The 17503-nt window shown below is 48.5% G+C and overlaps 1 protein-coding gene and 1 pseudogene across 4 annotated transcripts in view; one reads left to right on the top strand and one right to left on the bottom strand.

Annotated features, from left to right (window-relative positions):
- Positions 1–17503, bottom strand: part of DDX3X (DEAD-box helicase 3 X-linked) — a 451205-nt gene that overhangs the window by 34820 nt on the left and 398882 nt on the right. For 3 of the 4 annotated variants that reach the window (XR_007722600.1, XM_050776187.1, XM_050776189.1), the window contains exon 1: positions 39–1096. Coding sequence is in view for 3 of the 4 variants with exons in the window: in XM_050776187.1 (XP_050632144.1) it covers positions 39–83 (45 nt within the window). In the remaining variant the exon portion in view is untranslated. Of the gene's footprint in view, positions 1–38; positions 1097–17503 lie in introns of those variants that run through there. The other variant, XM_050776188.1, reaches the window with a different exon arrangement.
- Positions 1072–12243, top strand: LOC126945743 (protein shisa-5-like; annotated as a pseudogene).

The raw sequence follows: 17503 nt of genomic DNA, 5'->3' as shown, positions 1-17503 counted from the left end.
CACGCAGCAGCCAGCCCAGTGGGGTCCTTGCGGCTCACCTGCTGGTCCAGCCCGAGCGCATTTTCCACCGCCACATGACTCATCCCTGAAGAGTACCGAGAACTCGGAGTCTTCCGCTGCTAAGCGAGTGTGTCTGTTCCACCGCGAAGGCCCTCTCACGGGAGAACTGCGGCTCTGGAGCGCACCGCGCGGCCACGGATCTAATATACCCGCTTGAAAGCCCGCTACGTCAGCACGTACAACGTGTGCCCTCCCTCTCACACTGCAATCCCCTGTCGCGGCGACTAATGCCCGGCTACTGCGCGCTCCCTCAGGTCTAACCTCACGGGATTTCCTACTTAGTCCCGTCGCCCCTAGCAGTCCTGTCTTGGAGCTTGGAGCGCCAAATGCTGTCCCAGTTCTCCCGAGCTACACTTCCCGTGCTCTCCGCTAAAACCGTAGTCTCAGCCTCGGAGGTCTCGAGATCTCGCGAGAACTTGCGTTTCCCGTTTACCACCAGCTAAAAGGCCTGGAAATGTTAACCTAGGCCTCTTCGCTCCCCTTTCCAACCCTATGCACTCAGCTTTAGTTTTTCGGGTTTTTTTTCTTGGGTTTTTTTTGTTTTTCTTTTTTTTTTTTTTTTTTCCAACACTGGCCTTCACTCTTCTTCCTCTCTCAGTTCCCGGGCTTGGAGATGTGGTGGGATTTCTCCGGTCTAATCTGCCCTCGGTCTTCCGCGTGTAGCCTCCCCGAAGTCGGAGCTAGGCAGACAGTCCCGAAACCGAGAGGGCGGCAGGCCACGTGACCGCAGGTGTCGCGTGCGGTGGCCATTTTGTGAAGCAGGAAACGGTGGCTTGAATATAGAGTGCTCGGGACGGGGGGGGGCGGGGAAGAGGAGGAGAGAACAGAGGGAAGGGGAGGAGGGGGAGGAAAAAGAGGGGAGCAGAGGAAGGGGAAAGGAGGAGGGAGGAGGGTAGGATGGTGACGGGGTGGGAGTCGGGGGGAAATGGAGGGGAGCCGGCGGCGCGCTGGTGGCCCGACACCTCCCTGCGCTGTTGCCTAGGCAGCGGGGGCGCCGCCTAGAAACACACAATGGCCCCTCCCGGCCAACCCCCCGACGTGTGCGCGCGCGCCCCCACCCCCCGCGGTGAGGGAACAATGAGACAGTCACGCGCTGATCCAGAGCCGCCGCTGGCGCGCCCTCCCGGGACCCCTGCCCTCCGCAGGAATGCGGGCTACATTTGCCCCTAGATTCTTCTCGCTGGGCACCCAGCTGCTTAGGGCAGGTGAACACCGGCGTTGCGGGGAGCCTGCGGGTGGCGAACGGCTCTTCTAGGGCCCAAGGGTGTCGGGAATGTTTGTGGTCGGTGCAACCTGGGCCTGCAGGAGGGGCTGCAGCGGGGTTACCGGCCTGGGCTCGGGGTGACCCTCAGGCCGCTGCGGTGTATGAGGAACGGGAGGAACCAGGTTTCTGCCGTCGGAGGAACCTCTTCCCGTGGCCCCCTCCCAGGCAGGCTACCCCAAGTCCCGGCTTCGGTGCCGCAGGCCCTTAAATACAAGAAGTTGTGTTTACTAGTGGATTCCCGGCTTTGAGCCGGCACACGCACATCCGTGGTTTCTTACGACCGCTTTCCCCTCTCCCTTCTGACCCTCAGCCCGACGGAATTAAATAAAACGCAGTGGTTTCCACCACCCTCCAAAGGGTCTTCTGCTGCCAGGATTCAAATAGTTCGTGCTCATCACATAATTTGCCATACACAAAACTTCTCTCCCCAATTTTTAAAATCGAAATGGAAATTCGAACGAGATAGGGAGAGAATATCACACTGTCGGGGGCAAGTGGTTTAACGGCTTTGGGTCCTATAAAAGGAGTCTGCTACATTCCGTAACCCTGTGAAAGACCCAACTCCTTTTCATAACTAGTATTTTCTAACGCCCCTTTTACCTATACTGAAATAACAAATCATAGGTAATACTATGTAAACCTACAAACACAATTTCAAAAAACATGACCTATTAACAAACGGAAGCAAAATGATTATAATAAAACAACGTATTATAATATGTTAATGCCGCTGCACAGCTACGCTAACTGGTGGGAAGATACCTGCCCAGTAGAGCCACAAATGCGAACTGGAAAGGTGTTTTGATTTCACAACTCGAGTTCCATGTACAGCATTGCTACTAGGAACCTCATTTTCCACAATGTTGAACTATTAATAATGTTTAAATAAAACAGTACAGTCTTCCTTCCGTTGAAATAGTAGTTGCATTTGTGGAAAATTCAGAATATATGGAAACTGGGCAAAGATACTTTGTGTTCATATGTAAAACAGTGTTAGTTCTAGGCTTAGATGATAATGAACTAGCTTTTCACCGACATCAGTGTCCAGTGGTTCAATTCTTCGCTCTATAGGAATGACCAGCATCACAGAACATCCTAGCATGCCTAGCTCCTGCCCACTAAATGCCAGTAGCCCTCGCCAGTCATTGTGACGACCAGAAATACACAGATTTCTACAATGCCCTTTGGAGAGTCACTAGGTTTAATGATATTAGGGTCCCTTCCTGCCCTGAGATTCGTGGATTCTCATGGAGTATTATTGGTGAAGGACCTCGGTTTTGTTTCAGTTTCGTTTTCCTATGAACCAGGGTAAACATGAGTCAGGTTCAAAAACTGTGAGTTCCGATAGCTCTTCAAAATGCATATAGCAACAATGGGATGCACTGACTACCCTGGTTCTGGGCTTTGTTTTACTTTTGAGTAGAGCCGAGTACAGGGTACCGCCATGGGAGTACCTAAAAGAATTAAAATATACAGCAGTTCCCTATTTTCAATTAACCCCTGTTCATAGGCATACTCAGTTCAAACCAACAGGGTATTTTGTTAATCAATATGTTATAATTGAAATATCCAATTGGAGAGGAAGCGGGAAAACATACAAAGCTTTGTCTTCAAACACATTCACTCTGAAAAAGAATGATGTGCACACTTGAGGCAGCTAAATAAATGAGCCAACTTTCACAGCACTCCGAATGACTTTTCCATTAAGCAACATTTGCATATTTTCTCCACATGGCACTTATTTGCAAATTTTATTTGAAGTGACCTAAAAAGGGTTAGAAATGGCTGAAACCCGGAAAATTTTTTTTTGCACGCTCCCTTTCTTAATGTTTCCAGGCATTTTAAGTGCCCATATTGAAGCAAATGAACTTCCTGCAACACCGCCCCTTCTCCCGCCGCCCCACTTCCACCCCCATTCCTGGAGGTAGCGCAGTGAACCAGAGCCTAGGAATTGCAACTCCTCTAACTAGCAGTTCAGCTCCCTGCTTACAGGCACCAGGCAACCGTGTTGACAGTGCCCCAGCTTCCTTATCTATAAAGTTGGAATACAAGTAGTCTCTGCCTCCAGGAGTGTTTGTGATTCAAGGACTTGTGCATGAATTGAAAGTGCTTTGCGAGGCAGGGCGTGGTGGATAATGCCTGTAATCCCAGCACTTTGGGAGGCCTAGGCACGCGGGATCACTTGAGTCCACGAGTTCCGGCGTGGTGGCGCGCGCCTGTAATCCCAGCTACTCCGGAGGCTGAGGTGGGAGAATGGCTTGAGCCCAGGAGGTGGAGTTTGCAGTGAGCTGAGATTGCGCCACTGCACGCCAGCCTGGGCGACAGAGTGAAACCCGTCTCAAGAAAAAAAAAAAAAACGGGGGGTGGGGAGGAGAGGTAGTGTTTTATTTATTTATTTATTTATTTATTTTAGTGCTTTGCAGGAAGTAAGAGCTTGGTACCGAGTGGCTCTGGATCCACATACACGTGTCTAGCTCCCATCCTCTCAACTCCCCTAGTAGAGTAAGTTGCTCTGGGCACTGGACTCCCACCGTCTCCACTGTTCAAACCTCCATTGTAATTCCGTGTGGTACTGCAGCTGTGTGTGAGCCCACAAAGGACAGGAAGTTTGCCACACCTCTCTATGCAGAATGGAGACTGAGGTAGACTGAAATCACATTATCGCGATGCACATAAATAATGTGCCCAAGTAACCTCAAACCTGGGACAAAGATAATTAGACTATTCCGAAGCTAGAAGAAAAGGAGTTGTAGAAAGGATTCCAAGAGATAGGTACCCTAAAGCCTTTAGTGAATTTCATGATTGTCAGTCATTTTTCTGCAAGGTCCAGGGGAAGGGCCTCCTGGGTCCAGCTGATCCATACTTTTTTTTAGGGTGGATTTGGAATAAAGTTCAAAGACATGGACCTTCACTATAATAAGAAGGATAATTATATGTGTGGAGGTAAATGCAGTTCCCTACTTACTCTCTCTGGTTTGGTGGTTTTGTTTTTTTTTTTTTTTGAGATGAAGTCTTGCTCTGTCACCCAGGCTGGAGTGCCATGGCGCGATCTCGGCTCACCACAATCTCCGCCTCCTGGGTTCAAGCAATTCTCCTGCCTCAGCCTCCCGAGTAGCTGGGATTACAGGCATGTGCCACCAGGCCCGGCTAATTTTGTATTTCTAGTAGAGATGGGGTTTCCCTCCATGTTGGTCAGGCTGGTCTGGAACTCCCGATCTCAGGTGATCTGCCCGCCTCGGCCTCCCAAAGTGCTGGGATTACAGGCATGAGCCACCACACCTGGCCTTAGGCAATTATTATACTCCCAAACAGCAGATCCAGCATGGAATCTGCTTACTTTCCACAAAGAAGACAAGATCAAAAACAAAATTGTATCAAAGGGCATCTTTTCTACCACTAAAATTGCTAAAAATATTTTCAAACAGCAAAGCTCAGTGCACTTCTGCCTTTGTTTATGCAAAGTGACCGAAGACTGAAGTCTTGGAAGTACAGTGAAGGGGGTTGGGTCATGTGCCCTCAGGAGGCCAAGCTGCCTCTTAGGCAGTAGGAGCATTTTTAGCAGTCACTCTCTCAGGCCATGCAGAACTTAAAGCCTAGCCATACCTCACAGATAGGGCTGCGGGCTGCATAGCAGTCCTGTGTTGGAATTATATATTTACTTCAAACCAATTTACTCTCCCCTACACCTTCCTACTTACAGATTATTGCTGTTATTGTGCTACAGACCTTTCTTGATGTCTATTAGATTTAATCTTTTTTTTTTTTTTGAGATGGAGTTTCGCGCTTGTTGCCCAGGCTGGAATGCAATGGCACGATCTCGGCTCACTGCAACCTCTGCCTCCCAGGTTCAAGCAATTCTCCTGTCTCAGCCTCCCGACTAGCTGGGATTACAGGCATGTAATCCCACACCCAGCTAATTTTGTGTTTTTTGTAGAGACGGGATTTCTCCATGTTGGTCAGGCTGGTCTCGAACTCCCGACCTCAGGTGATCCGCCTGCCTCAGCCTCCCAAAGTGCTAGGATTATAGGCGTGAGCCACTGCGCCTAGCCTAGATTTAATCATTTTTAAAGCTTTTAAAACTTTTTCAAGGTTTTAACTTTGATTTATTTAATTTTTTTTTTTTTAAGAGACAGGATCGGGGGCTGGGCGCGGTGGCTCAAGCCTGTAATCCCAGCACTTTGGGAGGCCAAGACGGGCGGATCACGAGGTCAAGAGATCGAGACCATCCTGGCGAACACGGTGAAACCCCGTCTCTACTAAATAGTACAAAAAACTAGCTGGGCGAGGTGGCGGGCGCCTGTAGTCCCAGCTACTCGGGAGGCTGAGGCAGGAGAATGGCGTAAACCCGGGAGGCGGAGCTTGCAGTGAGCTGAGATCCGGCCACTGCACTCCAGCCTGGGCGACAGAGCGAGACTCCGTCTCAAAAAAAAAAAAAAAAACAAAAAAAAAGAGACAGGATCTCCATCTGCTGTCCAGGCTGGACTGTAGTGCACTTATAGCTCTCTGCAGCCTCAAACTCCTGAGCTAAAGTGATCCTCCAGCCTCAGCCTCCTAAAGTGCTAGGATTACAGGCATGGGCCACCACACTCAGCCCTTTAAAGACATCTTTTTTTTTTTTTTTTTTTTTTTGAGACGGAGTCTCACTCTGTTGCCCAGGCTGGAGTGCAGTGGCGCAATCTCGGCTCACTGCAACCTCCGCCTCCCAGGTTCAAGCGATTCTCCTGCCTCGGCCTCTCGAGTAGCTGGGTCTACAGGCACATGCTACCACACCCAGCTAATTTTTTGTATTTTTTAGTAGAGACGGGGTTTCACTGTGTTAGCCAGGATGGTCTCGATCTCCTGACCTCCTGATCCACCCGCCTTGGCCTCCCAAAGTGCTGGGATTACAGGCATGAGCCACCGCACCTGGCCCAAAGACATCTTGCTATAACTGTCCAACTCAGTGTCCTCTCAAGAAATACAAACTGATTGGCCGGGCAAGGTGGCTCATGCCTGTAATCCCAGCACTTTGGGAGGCCGAGGTGGGTGGATCATAAGGTCAGGAGTTCTAGACCAGCCTGGCCAACACGGTGAAACCCCCATCTCTACTAAAAATACAAAAATTAGCTGGGTGTGGTGGTGGGCTCCTGTAATCCCAGCTACTCAGGAGGCTGAGGCAGGAGAATCGCTTGAACCCGGGAGGCGGAGGTTGCAGTGAGCCAAGATTGTGCCATTGCACTCCAGCCTGGGCGACAGAGCAAGAATCTGCCTCAAAAAAAAAAAAAAAAAAAAAAAAGAAAAGAAAAAAGAAATACAAACTGAGCACAGTGGCTCATGCCTATAGTCCTAGCTACTTGGGAGGCTGAGGCTGGAGGATGACTTAGCTCAGGAGTTTGAGGATGCAGAGAGCTATAAGTGCACTATAGTCCAGCCTGGACAGCAGATCGAGACCCCATCTCTTAAATAAAGAAAAATTTTTTAAAAAACAAAAAAAAAAGAAAGAAAGAAAGAAAAAGAAAAACTGGGCCAGTCATGGTGGCTCACGCCTGTAATTGCAGCTTTGGGAGGCCAAGGTGGGAGGATCCATTGAATCTAGAAGTTTGAGAGCAGCGTGGGCAACATAGCAAGCTGCCATCTCTACAAAAAATGAAAAATTAGCCAGGTGTAGTGGCATGCATCTGTAGTCCCAGCTACTCAGGAAGCTAAGGTGGGAGGACTGCTCGAGCTTGGGAGTGCGACACTGCAGTGAGGCGTGATCAGACACAGGGTGAGACCATGTCTCCAAAAAAAAAAAAAAAAAAAAAAGGCCAGGCGTGGTGGTTCACGCCTGTAATCCTAACACTTTGGGAGACTGAGGCGGGCAGCTCACCTGAGGTCAGGAGTTCAAGACCAGCCTGGCCAACATGGCGAAACCCCATCTCTACTAAAAACACACACACACACACACACACAAAAATTAGCTGGGCGTGTTGACGGGCGCCTGTAATCCCAGCTACTCGGGAGCCTGAGGCAGGAGAATCGCTTGGACCTGGGGGGCAGAGGTTGCAGTGAGCCGAGATCACACCACTGCACTCCAGCCTGGGCAACAAGAGCGAAATTCCCTCTCAAAAAACAAACAAACAAACAAACAAAATGGATCATTTGTCCTGTAGAACTTTCCAATCTCTCCCCGCAACCTCACCCTTTGTGTGTCTACCAGAGTTTTCTTCTTGAACACAGTCCTATTGTGCCATTTTCCTGCTCGAAAACCTCTGACACCTCCCATGGCATTCAAGGTCATTGCGGACCTAGCACCCATCCAGTCAGGATGGCTCCTGTCCTCCACGGTTCCCCACCCCTCTTGTGCACTTTGCCCCCTTCTGCCACCCCACCCCAAGGCTGCACTTTTTGCTCCTCCACTGGACTTCTCACGATTCTTTGAGCGTGCTCAACATCTCTCCACCTCTGCACCTTTGTTCACCACGTCCCTCCCGGCACCTGTGCTTCCACCTTCTAATCCCTGCGTACACACTCAGCCAATGACGGTTAATTTTAATGTGTCAACTTGGTTAGGCCATGGTACCCAGATATTTGGTCAAATATCAGTCTAGATGTCACTGTAAAGGTATTATTTATTATTTATTATTTTTTATTTTTTGAGACGGAGTCTCGGTCTGTCGCCCAGGCTGGAGTGCAGTGGTGCAATCTTGGCTCACTGCAACCTCCACCTCCCGGGTAGAAGTGATTCTCCTGCCTCAGCCTCCCGAGTAGCTGGGATTACAAGTGTGCACCACCACACCGGCTAATTTTTTTATTTTTAGTAGAGACGGGGTTTCACCACGTTGGCCAGGCTGGTCTCAAACTCCTGACCTCAGGTGATCCACCCGTCTCAACCTCCCAAAGTGCTGGGATTATGGGCGTAAGCCATCGTGCCCAGCCGTGTAAAGGTATTTTTTAGATGAGACTGATATTTGAATCAGTAGACTGAATAAAGTGGGTTAGCCTCCATATTGCAGGCAGTCCTCATCCAGTCAGTTGATGACTTTAAAACACTGAGGTCTCTCTAGGAAGAGGGAATTCTGCCTCCAGACTCCCTTCAGACTCAAGACTACAACATCAACTTTTCCTTGGGTCTCCAGCCTGTCAGCCAGCTTGTCCTAAAGATTTTGGACTTGCTAACCCCACTGTCATGTAAGCCGATTCCTTAAATACAAACATACTCTCTCTCTCCCCCCCCCATATACACATACCCATGCATCCTATTGGTTCTGTTTCTCTGGAAGACCTTGACTAATACAGTCTGTCCTGCTCTGCGCTCCCATAACCCTTATTGTATATCCATCTTTGCCTGTTTTGTATGATATGTAATCAGACACAGGTCGGTTTTTTTTTTTTTTTTTTTTTTTTTTTTTTTTTTTAGACAGTCTCACTCTGTCACCCAGGCTGGAGTGCAGTGGTGCGATCTTGGCTCACTGCAATCTCTGCCTGCCGGGTTCAAGCAATTCTCCTGCCTCAGCCTCCTGAGTAGCTGGGATTACAGGCCTGCACCACCACGCCCAGCTAATTTTTGTATTCTTGGTAGAGACTGGGTTTCACCATGTTGGCCAGGCAGATCTCAAACTCCTGGACCCTAGTGATCCTCCCACCTTGGCCTCCCAAAGTGCTGAGATCACAGGCATGAGCCACTGTGCCTGGTCCACAGGTCAGTTTCCTCCATAGCTACACATCCACTGAGGGCAGACCATTTCTCCTGGTCTGCACACTCCATGGAATCTAGTGGTTTTTTTTTTTTTTTTTTTTTTTTTTTTTTTTTTTTTTTTGAGAGACAGGGTCTCACTCTGTCACCCATACTGGAGTTGCAGTGGCATGATCATAGTTCATTGCAGCCTGGAACTCCTGGACTCAAGTGATTCTCCTGCCTCAGTCTCCAGTAGCTAGGACCACAGAGGTGTACCACTATGACTGGCTAGGTTTTAAATTTTTTTTTTTTTTTTTTTGTAGAAACAGGGTCTCACTGTGTTGCTTAGGCTGGTCTTGAACTCCTGGGCTCAAGCGATCCTCCAATCTCAGCCCTTCAAAATGCTGGGATTATAGGCATGAGCCACCTTGCCTGGCCTCTTAAAGGTCCTGCTCCATCAAGAAAGGAGATGCCCCAAAACACAGGCAGGAGAACTAGAGAAAGGGAGAGCTTGAACAGCATCAAGGGAGAAGGAGCCAACCCAGAAAGGAAACCCATGGCAGGGGTTACCAACGCAGATGCCTCCAGGGCTAGACAGGTCATGTGGGTGGAGGAGGCAGCAGAGAACAGATGAGGGTGGGATGGGGTGATCGGCATGGGTGCCCCATGAAGGGCCAGCCCATTATTTCCCTATGGGAATATAGGCACAGTGATGCCAGCTTTTTCAAGAGAGGCTGGAAATCCAGATTTTTGTGTAAAATGTCCCAGTTTGTAACTGTTGGCAGCTAATTCTGATTATTTCAGTGCACTGTTTGTGTCTAGAAGGCTTCAGGGCTACTGGTACTGTTCTGTTTTTCAGGCCGGGTTGATGGGTACATGAGTGTTTGGTTTTCCTGTATTTTTCTTGCCTTATAGAAATATAAATATCGGCCGGGTGCAGTGGCTCACGCCTGTAATCCCAACACTCTGGGAGGCCAAGGTGGGTGAATCACCTGAGGTCAGGAGTTCAAGACCAGCCTGGCCAACATGGTGAAACCTTGTCTCTACTAAAAATACAAAAATTAACCACGTGTGGTGGTGCATGCCTGTAATCCCAGCTACTCAGGAGACTGAGGTAGGATAATTGCTTGAACCCCAGGGTGGGGGCAGAGGTTGCAGTGAGCCAAGTTTTCACCACTGCGCTCCAGCCTGGGTGAAAAAGCAAAACTCCATCTCAAAAAAAAAAAAAAAAAAAGAATATTTTAAATATTTCATATGTATTCAAAATTAAATTGAGAACTCTCAAAACCTTTTCTGTGAGTTCAGTTTTGCCGGCAGACCACCCATTTGCATCCCCTGCTGGGTATTAGCTTGTTGCTTTGCAGTACTTGTCGATTAAATGAGGTGTGTGGCTATACACTTTCACTTGAATATTAATCAGTTAAGTGTTACTTTGTGCTGAAAATAGAAAAAGTCAGCAGTGCTGTTTCTTCTACAAGAATTGTTCTGTGAAAGGAAAAATGTTGCAGCTCACCAACTGCCGCCCACTCTTTCCTCTCTGGAATATTTTTGAACCTATCATGTGTTACCTTTCACACAACTTGATATTGAATATAAGAAGAAATATTAATCATTCTGCATAAACCAAAGTCTGACTTCAAACGTACTCATGATTTTGATAAAGTCTGTATGTGTGTATATGAAGGCACAATTCGCATCTCAGAATCTAAGAGACATCTAAATACTGGCACCAAGGATATATAGCTGTCTTTGGTTCCAAAGTTGTCCAGCACATATTTTGGATGAAGTAACTATGAGTCACTTGCAGCCTGGAACAAGTTACTTCACCATTCTGTGCCTCAATTTCCTCACTTATAAGTTTCTAGGCTGGGTGCAGTGGCTCACACCTATAATCGCAGCACTTTGGGAGGCTGAGGTGGGAGGATCACTTGAGCCTGGGAGTTCGAGACCAGTCTGGGCAACAAAGCGAGACCTCATCTCTATAAAAAAAAATAATAAAACAAATAAATAAAATACATTTCTACATATGTGTGATACATTATTTTATCTAGGTGGCAGAAGTAAACCACAGAGGAGGAAAGTACCAAATCAAATCAAATTATTTTACTCATTCAAGAGATGTTTATTGGACGAGTGCGGTGGTTCACGTCTGTAATCCCAGCACTTTGGGAGGCTGAAGCGGGTGGATCACCTGATGTCAGGAGTTCAAGACCAGCCTGGCCGACATGGTGAAACCCCGTCTCTACTAAAACTACAAAAAATATTAGCCGGGTGTGGTGGCATGCACCTGTAATCCCAGGTACTCGGGAGGATAAAACAGGGGAATCGCTTGAACCCGGGAGGTAGAGATAGCAGTGAGCCAAGATCGCGTCGCTGCACTCCAGCCTGGGTGACAGAGTAAGACTCCATCTAAAAAAAAAAAAAAAAAAAAAGGATATTTATTGAACACCATGCTAAGTAAGTAAGTAAGGGCTCTGGGGAAGACAAAAAAGTTTAGGACATGGCCTCTACTGTCATGGAATTGGAGAGACAAGACACACGCACAAAATATTATGACACAACATGAGGCAATATGTATTGCCGGCCATCTAGACTGTGAGCTCCTCTACGGCGGGGCCTGCATTATATTCGTCTTTGTAAATGTGGAGCAAATTAATGAATAGTACCAAAAGCACAGTAGCTATTCTAAGGAGGAAGATGCCATCGTGGACTTGAAAGTTCGTGAAGCGGTCCTTCCTGTGACTGACGTCATCGGGAGATTTGCTTTCCTTTTCTCTGAAAGAAGAGGAAATTGAAACTGAGTGGCCCATGATGGAAAGAGGGGAAGTCTAGGGGTACAGGAAGCCCCTGGGTGAAGTCAGAGGCTAACGTGGGGTTCAGAGCGACCATGGCCGTCGGCCTGACCGTCTTTGTGCTTTCTGTCGTCACTATCATCATCTGCTTCACCTGCTCTTGCTGCTCCCTCTACAAGATGTGCCGCTGACCACGTCCAGTTGTGACCACCACCATGTCCCCCACTGTGGTGCATGCCCCTTACCTTCAGCCTCCAAGTGTGCCACCTAGCTACCCTGGACTACCAGGGCTACCACCCCATGCCCCCCTCCCCCAGCCAGGAATGCCAGCAGCACCCTACCCAATGCAGTACCCATCACCTTACCTGGCCCAGCCCACGGGCCTGCCGGCCTACCTCGAGACCCTGGCTAGAGGAACAGCCACACCCTACCCCACCAGCCAGCCTCCTTCCAACCCGGCCTACATGGATGCCTCGAAGGCGGCCCCCTGAGCGTGCCCTGGCCTCTCTGGCTGCCACTTGTTCATGTCATGTGTATGTGAGTGGTGTGCAGGCACGGTTCCTTACACCCCGTGTGTGCTGCATGTGTCCTGTCTGTATATGTGGCTTCATCTGATGTCTACTAGGTGGGGAGTGATCCTTGCCAGAGTGGGCTGGGACCAGACTTTGTTCTCTTCCTCACCTGAAATTATGCTTCCTAGAATCTCAAGTCAAACTTGAAGAATGGGGTGGTGGGGGCACCCTGGGAGGTGGCCCCTGAGAGGTGGGGGACTCTCCAGGGCACATCTGGAGTTCTTTTCCAGCTTACCCTAGGGCGACAGAGTGCGGCCTGTCACACTAGGATGGTGCAGCTTTCTGTGAGTATTTTGCAGATGTGTCCTGATTTCAGCAGCATAGCCAGCTGCCACTTGAGGCCATAGCTTGTCCCCAGAGTTGGGGGTACCCTTTGCAGAGCCAGAGACATAATGCAGGTAAAGCTTGGGATCTGACCAAGTTGGGCTTTGATCCTTTGGGCCGATGTCCCATTGCTCCCTGGAGCCTGTGTCATGCCCACTGGGGGTCAGGCAGCCTCCTGAAGCCAGAACACCTCAGGCAGAGCCCTGCTCACCTGAGAGCTGTCTACCTGGACTGTTCCTGTCCCTGCATCCTCCCTGGGACCACCTGGAGGGCCACATCCACACCCAGCCTAGCTGCCCACGGGGAGCTCTCCTGCCCTTGCTGGCCCTGCCCTTCCCACAGGTGAGCAGGGCGGCCTGTCCACCAGCACACTCAAGCCTCTTCCCTGCAGTGTTTTCATTTGATTTTAGCCAAACGTTTTGCCTATTTTCTGGGTTTTCTTGTTTGTTTCTTTTTCTTTTTTTTTTTTTTGGAGACAGAGTCTGGCTCTGTTGCCCAGGCTAGAGAGAGGGCTATGGCACGATCTCGGCTCACCGCAACCTCTGCTTCCCAGGTTCAGGTGATCCTCCTGCCTCAGTCCCCCTAGTAGCTGGGATTACAGGCACGTGCCACCATGCCTGGCTAATTTTTTTTTTTTTAGTAGAGACGGGGTTCCGCCTTGATTGCCAAGCTGGTCTCGAACTCCTGACCTCAGGTGATCCACCTGCCTTGGCCTCCCAAAGTGCTGGGATTACAGGTGTGTCTTCTGTTTTAAAACATGATAGGTGGCCGGGCGCGGTGGCTCAAGCCTGTAATCCCAGCACTTTGGGAGGCTGAGACAGGTGGATCACGAGGTCAGGAGATCAAGACCATCCTGGCTAACATGGTGAAACCCCGTCTCTACTAAAAAAAAAATACAAAAAACTAGCTGGGCGAGGTGGCGGGCGCCTATAGTCCCAGCTAATTGGGAGGCTGAGGCAGGAGAATGGCGTAAACCCAGGAGGCGGAGCTTGCAGTGAGCTGAGATCCGGCCACTGCACTCCAGCCTGGGCGACAGAGCGATACTCCGTCTCAAAAAAAAAAAAAAAAACCATGATAGGTGATATGAGACTGAAACCCCTGGGTTGTGGAGGGAAATTGGCCCGGAGGAGAGGAATAACCTGACTAATGTGAGAGTTTCTGCTTCCCCTGACACTGGCTTCATGGAATATGCAACTCCTATACCCCAGTCCATCCAGTGTGTTCTGGCAGCAGGGACACCTGGGCCAAGGGGCTGTCTGGACCAAAGGTGTGGTGTGGGGCCCTGGATGGCAGCTCTGGCCCAGACATGAATACCTCGGTGTTCCCCGTCCCTCTGTTACTGTTTCACCAGAGCTGTCTTGTGGAGGGAAAATCGATAAGACAAGGTCCTAATTAGACATGGGGCTGAAATGCTTTCTCAGGTTTTGAGGCTCAAGTATTTATTGCAATGAAAATTTAAGGGCCAGGCATGGTGGCTCATGCCTGTAATTCCAGCACTTTGGAAGGCTGAGGCAGGAGGATCATATGAGGTCAAGAGTTCGAGACCAGCCTGACCAACATGGTGAAACCCCATCTCTACTAAAAATACAAAAATTAGCCGGACATAGGCCGGGCGCGGTGGCTCAAGCCTGTAATCCCAGCACTTTGGGAGGCCGAGACGGGCGGATCACAAGGTCAGGAGATCGAGACCATCCTGGCTAACACGGCGAAACCCCGTCTCTACTAAAAACACAAAAAAAATTAGCCGGGCGAGGTGGCGGCGCCTGTGGTCCCAGCTACTCGGGAGGCTGAGGCAGGAGAATGGCGGGAACCCGGGAGGCGGAGCTTGCAGTGAGCTGAGATCTGGCCACTGCACTCCAGCCTGGGCGACAGAGCGAGACTCCGTCTCAAAAAAAAAAAAAAAAAAAAAAAAAAAAAAAAAAAAAAAAATTAGCCGGACATGGTGGCAGGCGCCTGTAATTCCAGCTACTGGAGGGGCTGAGGAAGGAGAATTGCTTGAACCTGGGAGGCAGAGGTTGCAGTGAACTGAGATCGCACCATTGCACTCCAGCCTGGGCAACAAGAGCAAAATTTCATCTCAAAAAAAAAAAAAAAAAATTTAGTATGGGCACGGTGGCTCACGCCTGTAACCCCTGTCTCTAACTAAAAACACCAAAATTAGCCGGCCGTGGTGGCATGCACCTGTAGTGCCCGCTACTGGGGAGGCTGAGGCAGGAGAATCGCTTGAACCCAGGAGGCAGAGGTTGCATTGCTGGATATCGTACCACTGCACTCCAGCCTGGGCTGCAGAGTGAGACTCCAACTCAAAACAAACAAACAAACAAACAAACAAAAAGAAAGAAAAAAATTTAATCAGTCATATATAAGCAAGATCAGGCCTTACACTTAAAAAAATTCTTGGTGGAGAACTGCAGCCTAAAACCAAAGTTTCAATCCCCTTCTTACTGCTGGATCCCTTCCTTCCTCCCAAATGTGTCATTAGACACACTTTTCTAGTTACCTGGGTAGAGAGGATCCTTCTCTACTTGGAATATAGGCCACTGGATAATAAATCTTATCTTGCCTTCCTCAAAGAGTCAGTGCAAAAATGAGACAGCTTGTCATGTGAGGCAAGTCCTTTAAGCTTCTCAGATGAACGTTGCTATATTAGGACCAAGGACTGTTATGCAACAAGACCTATCTACACCTTTCCTTGATACCTGGGCTTCACAGCAAAGATCACTTGTTGAACTAACAGTTGTCATTGTATTTTTGAAAAACGATCACTTCTAGGGGTGCATCCTCCACAAATTTCACAAGATCTCAGTTTGGGGATTAGCCATTTTGGCATTTGGGAAAAGATTCTTGCAGAAAATGAACCAGTGGTAATCATGATGAAAATAATAGCTGGAAATGTTTTTATAGAATATACTATAACCTGTATATAGCAAGAATAACACTAAGATTTCAACTGGTTTGTAACTGACAAGCAAGGAGTGGCCTTCCCCACTTCCCTGGCCAGAGCAGGTGCTCTGTCTTGAACTCCCACAGCCTGCTTTCCATCCCTTACCACACTTCCACGGAAGGCATGTGCTCGGAAGTCTCTGTCCCGGCCAGGTACAGTGGCTCACACCTGCAATCCCACAACTTTGGGAGACCAAGTCAGGCGGATCACCTGAGGTCAGGAGTTCGAGACCAGCCTGGCCAAAATGGTGAAACCCCATTTCTACTAAAAATACAAAAATTAGCCAGGTGTGGTGGTGGGGGCCTGTAGTTCCAGCTACTTGGAAGGCTGAGGCAGGAGAATGACTTGAACCTGGGAGACGGAGGTTGCAGTGGGCCGAAATTGTGCCACTGCACTCCAGCCTGTGTGACAGAGTGAGACTCTATCTAAAAAAAAAAAAAAAGTCTCTGTCCCCACTAGACTATGAACACTTAAAGGCAGCTGTATTATATTAATTTTCAGATCACTAGCACCTGGGACTGAACCTGGAACATAGTAAGTACTCAATAAACGTTGACGGAATGGGTAGATGAAATTTGTACATGCCGTTACTTGGCATGGATTAAAGGGCAAGCCAGGAGATGATAATGATTATTATTATTTTCATAATTTTAATTTTTATTGTTTTGACACAGGGTCTCGCTCTGTCACTCCAGGCTAGAGTGCAGTGGCATGATCGCAGCTCACTGCAGCCTCCAACTCCTGGCCTCAAGCGATCCTTCCACCCCACTCTCCCAAGTAGCTGGGACCACAGGCACATGCCACCACAGATGGCTAATTTTTTTTTTTTTTTTGTATTTTTTGTAGAGATGGGGTTTTGCCATGTTGCCCAAGCTGGTCTGGAACTCCTGGACTCAAGAAATCTACCTGCCTCAGCCTCCCAAAGTGCTGGGATTACAGGCCTGAGCCACTGAACCCGGCCTGAGATCATTATTATTTTTTAACTTTTAAGGAGAAACCACATCAAAATTAAAAATTACTCTGCCAAAGACCCTGTTAAGAGGATGAAAAGACAAAGACTGGGAGAAAATATTTGCAAATCACATATCTTACAAAGGACTAGTATCTGGAGTATATAAAGAACTCACAAAACTTATCAGTAATATTAGCCAGGCATGGTGGTGCATGCCTGTAATCCCAGCTACTTGGGAGACTGAGGCAGGAGAATCGCTTGAACCCAGGAGACAGAGGTTGCAGTGAGCTGAGATTGCACCATTGCACTCCAGCCTGGGCAACAAGAGCAAAACTCTGTTTCAAAAAAAAAAAAAAAAAAAACTTATTGGTAATAAACAATCCAGTTAGAAAAAGGGCAAAAGACATGAACAGATATTTCCCTGAAGAGGATATACAGATGGCAATTAAGCATGTGAAAAGATGCTCACTGTCATTAGTCATCAGGGAAATGCAAATTAAAACCACAATGAGATATCACCACACACCTATCAGAATGGCAAAAATAAAAAATAGTGACATCAAATGCTGGAGACACAGAGAAACTGGGTCACTTGTAGATTGCTGGTGGGAACGTAAAATGGTACAGCCATTCTGGAGATGGTTTGGCAGTTTATTTATTTATTTATTTATTTATTTATTTATTTTTGAGATGGAGACTCACTCTGCCGCCCAGGCTGGAGTGCAGCGGCATGATCTTGGTTCACTGCAACCTCTGCCTCCCAGGTTCAAGCAATTCTCCTGCCTCAGCCTCCCTAGTAGCTGGAATTACAGGCGTGTGCCACCACACCTGGCTAATTTTTGTATTTTTAATAGAGGCAGGGTTTCACCGTGTTGGCCAGGCTAGTCTCGAACTCCCGACCTCAAGTGGTCTGTCTGCCTCGGCCTCCAAAAGTGCTGGGATTACAGGCATGAGCCACT

Source organism: Macaca thibetana, chromosome X (genome assembly GCF_024542745.1).
Source record: "Macaca thibetana thibetana isolate TM-01 chromosome X, ASM2454274v1, whole genome shotgun sequence".
In the NCBI taxonomy this organism is placed as follows: domain Eukaryota; kingdom Metazoa; phylum Chordata; class Mammalia; order Primates; family Cercopithecidae; genus Macaca; species Macaca thibetana.
Note: the sequence above shows the minus strand (reverse complement) of the source record. Positions and strands in the feature narration are given on the sequence as shown.